Consider the following 5,610-nt stretch of genomic DNA (forward strand, 5'->3'; position numbering starts at 1 on the left):
ATTGACACGCCTGCCCACAGGCAGGAAGTCCGTGGGATGCAGGGAAAAGCCGTGGGGCAGGAGATGGGCTGGCCTGGAGAGGGCGCCTTGGATTCTGCTCCGAGTGGCCCGAAGGATTCCAGAGGGCAGTGGGGCGAGGCATGCTGAGGAGGAAGGACGGCCAGGCCTGGGCCCCACGGCCCCAGTGACGCGTGAAAGGCTTTTGGCCCCATGTCCAGCTCCTTCCCCTCCCCCCAGCATGGGTGGGTTTGTCCCTTGGGGAGCCTGCGCCCTTTTACGCTCCTGTGGACTCAACCAGTGTCCAGTACCCTGCCTAAAAATAGGTGCCCTTTCCGAGGCGAGGGACTGTCCTTGGCGACTTCGTCACCAGCCCTGCCTCTTGCGGCCCTGGTGAGCGGTCGGCCTGCACGGAGGGTGGGAGAGCCACCCGTGGACTAGCCAAGCGGCTGCTCCCAGGAGCTCTTCCGGGGGCAGGGGCTGCTGGCCTTGCTGGAAGGCCAGGGTGGAGGCAAACACCGTCTCCGTGCGGTGTGGCCCAGCTGAACCCCTTCTGCTGCAGGGAGGGCCCCCTGCAGGCCAGGGTCTCTGCATCCCCTTCAGCCGAACGGAGCTGGAAAGTCCCGTAGCTGTCACTCTAGTGCCCCCCTGCCCTGTCCCCCACCTGCAGGGAGCTAGCGAGGGGCCATGACTCCAGCATCCCTTCCTGCTGTACATGGGCTCTGGGTTCTATGGGGCCTGCTCTTCTTCCAGCCTGCCTCCCCCCTGCTTGCTCACTTCCTGTCCTCATTCCTGCCTTCCCTCACCTGGGACCAGCACTTCTGCCTTGTCCAGAGGGTGACCGGCAGAGACACCTCCCCCCACAGCTGGGGATCATGATGGTGCGTGGCCTCCTCTGCCCCTGCAGACCGCCCCCACCGCCACGGCTGCCAAGAACCCACGTACAGCACAAGAGACAGACCCAAGGGCTGCTTGGTCAGGTTTTATTGGAAATCTGCAGAGCCAGCCCGTGGGCTCCCACGGGACCGACGGTTCAAATTCTGAATTCAGATCCTGCCCACACACACCCACCCACACACAGGGACCCTTTGAGGATCATGGTGGAGACCACCACCCTCCCCCCAAAGCCCACTCTGAGCCTCTGCTAGACAACCGAGTGTGCGCAGGGGCCTTGTGGCCGCGGCTTCGCGTGGCCCTTCCGTGCCCATCCAGGCTGACGCTCGTTCCTATGAGGATACACCTTGAGTTCCGCCTTCACAAAAGGCAAATGTGCCCACGGCACGGCCCGCCCGCCAGGACCCCTGGCCCGGACGCAGCAGGCCCTGAAGAAAGTCTTCTACACGTGGAGGCACCGGCTGACCGAGCCCCTGACACTTACAAATATCATAGAACCCCAGGCGGCGGGGACTTCCCAGAAGTCACTTGCTGAAATGCAAACACAGAACAACCCCATGGAGTCAGACACTTGGCAGAAGGTGGGCCCTGATTGTCCTAAGTGACAAGGACTCTGCAAGCACATTCTCTTGAGAATGACCCTCCTGCTGGCCCGCCAGCCTGGAGAGAGAGCCTTCCGGAGAAGGGGGCCTGTCCAAGCCCCAGGAGGGACAGATGGATGGCCAGAGGAGCAGGCTGGCCGGCCCTCCGGTCCTCGGGGGTGGCCACCCGCCAGGCCGGCAGGGTCACCAGGGCCGCCAGAGGCCGCAGGTGGGCTGGCGTGCTGCGACGGCGGTGGCCTTGGCGGGGGTTAGCACGGGTGGGGGCGCGGTGCCCGTGGCCTTGGGTTCCTTGGTGGGCACCGTGGGTGCGGCGGGGGGTCGCTGGAAGTGGTAGAGCAGCTTCATCTGCGTGTCGCTGGCCGCGTGCAGCGTCAGGAACTGCACGGCCTCCTGCAGGCACCAGGAGTAGCCCTCGCTGTAGTCCTGGTGCAGGCTCTTGGGGCCGGCGGCGGCGGCGGCGGCGAAGGCTGCGGCGAGACGCGGCGGCGGTGACTGGGGGCGGGGCGCGGGGGGCGGGGCGCGGGGCGCGGCGGGGTCGCGGCTCACCTTTGCTGTGCTTCAGGTAGCTGACGGCCATCTCCAGGATGTCGGCCTTCTCCAGCTTGGAGTTGGGCTGGTGGCGCGCGAACTCCTGCTCCAGCAGCAGCTTCAGCTGCTCGATGCTGCTGTTGATGCGGTCGCGGCGCATCTTCTCCACCACGGGCTTGCGGAGCTGCGGGGGACACGCGCGTCAGCCGGCGGCGGGGCGCGGGGCGCGGGGCGCGGGGCGGGCGCGGCACACTTACGCGGTTTTTCTCTTTGGGGCTGAGCAGCTCCACGGCCACGGTGCTGGGGGCCATGCCTGGCGCGGAGAGGCGGCGGGCGAGCGGGCAGTGGCGGCCGGCGGGCCGGCGGGCCCTATATAGGCGCGGCGGCGGGCAGGCGCCTGGGGCCCGGGCGCCGCGGCCGTTCCCACACTCGGCGGCCAATGGCCGGGCGGGCCGCACAAAGGCGCCGGCCCATTAGCGCACGCTAAATTGCCTGTGAATTGGCGCGGGCACAATGGGCGCTCCCCGAGGAGCAGGTGGGCCGCTCCGCACAATGTCCGGGCTGTGGGAACGCGCTCGCCCTCATTAGCATCCCGGGGCCTGATGCTGGGAGCCCCGCGCCTCAATATGCTGTCTTTTCCCAGGCCTCGGGGATGGGGGGCGGGGGGGGGGGGGGGGGGAGCAGGAAAGAGTGGTGCCCCTCCCGGGCCCCCCTCTCCCCTCCCCTTCGCCTCTCCCGGGGTCTCCCGCCGCTGGCTGGCAGAGGCTAGGCCGGGAACAGCTTTCCACTGAATGAGTGGGGGGCTTCCAGTGGTTTGGGCACCCTCCCTGATGGGGACCTGCTGCACACCCCACACCCATGCCAGGGCGGGTGGAATGGAGAGGCTACAGTCTTCCTGTATGCATGTGGAAGGGGGAAGAGGGACCCACGCTTTTGGAATCAGACCTGCTGGCTGAGGTGATAAGTCCCAGGCTGTCACCTGACTTCTTCAGGGCTGGAAAACTGCCTGCTTCCGCGGCTTAGCCTGGGGAAGACTCAGGGTAGCAGAGCGCCTGAAGTGCCCAGCATGGGGTCTGGCGCCGAGGCACTCCCCCCAGGATCTGCTGCACCCTGTCTTCCGGGGAGCAGCCTGTCAGGCAGTGGCATCTGGGCTGCCCTGCACCAGCCGGTGCTCCTCGGGGCCCCACCCTGCCCCATGTTGCAGGAGGTACAGGCACACGGTCCGCAGAGCGCAGGAGAGCCCAGGGCCCCAGGGGTGTGCTTGACACACGTGTGTGGTCACCACACATACAAGACGGGGGTGGGGGGAACCTCTGCTGCCCGCTGGCCGCTGCCCAGCCTGGTGGGGATGTGTGGGGTTTGCTTTCCTTGGGCATTCTGCCAGCGGGTGGGGAGGAAGGGTGCCAGGTGGTAGGCATGGGGGTCAGAGCAGGACAGGCCTGGAGCCCACACGGATGCTTCATGAGCTCAGACAGCCCCCTAGGACCTCCCTGGGAAAACTGGTAATCCTGGTGCCTGGCCAGCCAAACCCAGGTCCCCCAGCTGCTTTGGGGACCGCCAGCCCTACCCTGGTTGTCCGGGAGCACCCTCTCTGCCCAGAGCAGTCATCTTGCTCTGATTCTCTGGAGTCCTGCAGGGATTGGGCGGGGGGCGGGGTGAGGGGGTGCTGGGGCTTCCTCCTGGGGGCAGGGCGGGACCCAGTCAGGTTCAACGGGCAGGCAGAACCTCTGTCCTGAGAACTGGCAGGTGGCATCAGGGCACGTCAGCCAGAGTTTGAATCCAGGAACATGTCCAGGTGTGGCTGGAAATTGCAGGGCTTTAACAAGGGTCCAGTCAGATCTCTCCCCTCTGCTGGGGTCTTGGCAGGGACCCACAGCTATGACTGGCTTGTTTGGTGGACCTGCTCCAGAAACCCCCCCTCCCCCTCCCCCACCCCCACCGCATACAAGGAGCCTTTGGTTTCCCAGCAATGGGCCGAGGCGGGAAGCAGGCAGGATGGTGTCATGACAGGAGTGGCTGGGAGCCAGCTCAGGGCTGCCCTGTGGGCCAGCTGGTCACCCGCTGGGGTGTGTTAGGCTGGGGAGCTTCCAGAGGGGAAGCTTCAGGTGACTTTGAAGGGGGAGCATAGGGAGCCCCTGTTCAGCCCTCCTCCTCCTCCTCCCTCCTAACAGCACTCCTCTTGAAGGGGACCCAGGCCCTGGACTGGCTGTGGGAGGTGGGAGACCGCGGGCCGGGGCTCCTCTCTGAGCAGATGGGGCCCTACTTCAGACGTGTGGCTCTAGTTTGTTGCGAAAGGGCAGGGGACACCTGAGGAAGCTGGGGATGGACGTGCCAAAGCCACAGGCTCTGCCGCACAGCCCTGGATGCTGACGGGGACCCGCAGCCTGGGTGTGGGCTGGCAGGTCCTGCTGGCTGTGTGCGGGACCTAGGATGCTCCCTGGGGCCATTTTTGCAGCCCAAATGGGACTCATGCTGGGCAGTGGGCATGTTTTGGTCTGTCCCTTGCTTGTTTATGGGCTCCCTAGGGGTGGGTTGGGGTGGGGAGGGAGAGGATGACTTTGTCACCTCTGTCTCCATTGGCCACACCCTCAAAGTTAGGGACTCAGCACCAAGAAATTGCTTAGCTAAGGGCTTGGGGAATGCAGGGACAGGGAGCAAGCCCCAAACCCACTCCAGCCTGGCCACAGCTGGCTAGACACAGCTGGTGAGATACGAGCCCAAGTCCACGTGTGCCCTAAGCGCCTGGCTGCTAGACGACGGGGTCCCAGGGCCCTGACCACGAGTGAGGGCAGTTCTCAGGCCAGGCCCTCCCGCTCCCTGCCTCACTTCTTCCTGCGTCAGAGGGGCATTTGGCTAGGGCTTGTGTCCTGCCCTCACCCCCTTCCCCAAGCTGGCTCTTGGTCCAAGTGAGACACGTGCAGGAGACGTGGTCCAGCTCCCACCACCCCTCCAGCTGCCCACCCACCCGCAGCGGGCCCGGGTGGCCTGCCCGAGGTGAGGGTGGTGAGTGGGCTGCCTCCTTCTTCCCTCCTCCCCCTGAGCTGGAGCAGCTTTGGTCCATTTTTCAGTTGTGGGAGTTATCAGATGAACGGTGCTCAGTCCCAGCGAGGCCGGAGAGAGCCTGGCTCCCTCCATGCGTGCGGGCCAGATGGCAGCTCTGAGCCCTCCAAGGCACACGCCTGGCCTTTGTGGGCCGTTTAACACTATGAATGGGGCCAAAGTGTGGGAAACTCCTTGGGCTCCTGGCTCACACCACCCGAGGGGGCTGGCCCACCAGACCTGGGGGAGGGGGATGCGGATGGGCGGGTGGGGGGAGGGCCGAGGCTGGCTCCGGGCTGGTGGGCTTGGTGCAGAAGCACCCGGGAATGCAGGGGATGGTCAGATCTTCTGACTCGGTTGCCCCCAGCAGCTGGGGAGGGGCTCCTTTCTCCAGCTGGGACTTCCAAGGGGGAGGGAGAGTTTGTCCTGCCCCCCACCCTGGAGACCTCAGTAAGTCTGGGGTGAGCCTCAGCCACTGAGGGAAGATGCCTGGCTGTGGAAGTGGGGGGCTCCCCTAGTTGGGCTGATTATACTAGAATTCAGGAATCTG

At 65.6% G+C, this 5,610-nt stretch overlaps 1 protein-coding gene across 1 annotated transcript; it reads right to left on the minus strand.

Moving 5' to 3' along the window:
- Positions 1–966: 966 nt before the first annotated feature.
- HES5 (hes family bHLH transcription factor 5) lies at positions 967–2,379 on the minus strand. Its single transcript, XM_032864042.1, has 3 exons — positions 2,279–2,379; positions 2,040–2,205; positions 967–1,960 (listed from the first exon to the last, which is right to left on the minus strand). The coding sequence occupies exons 1-3, from the start codon at positions 2,330–2,332 to the stop codon at positions 1,677–1,679; spliced, it is 504 nt and encodes a 167-aa protein (XP_032719933.1). The 5' UTR covers positions 2,333–2,379; the 3' UTR covers positions 967–1,676.
- Between the last annotated feature and the right edge of the window lie 3,231 nt (positions 2,380–5,610).

This window comes from Lontra canadensis, unplaced genomic scaffold (genome assembly GCF_010015895.1).
Source record: "Lontra canadensis isolate GAN:19392208 unplaced genomic scaffold, GSC_riverotter_1.0 scaffold25, whole genome shotgun sequence".
Taxonomy (NCBI): Eukaryota; Metazoa; Chordata; class Mammalia; order Carnivora; family Mustelidae; genus Lontra; species Lontra canadensis.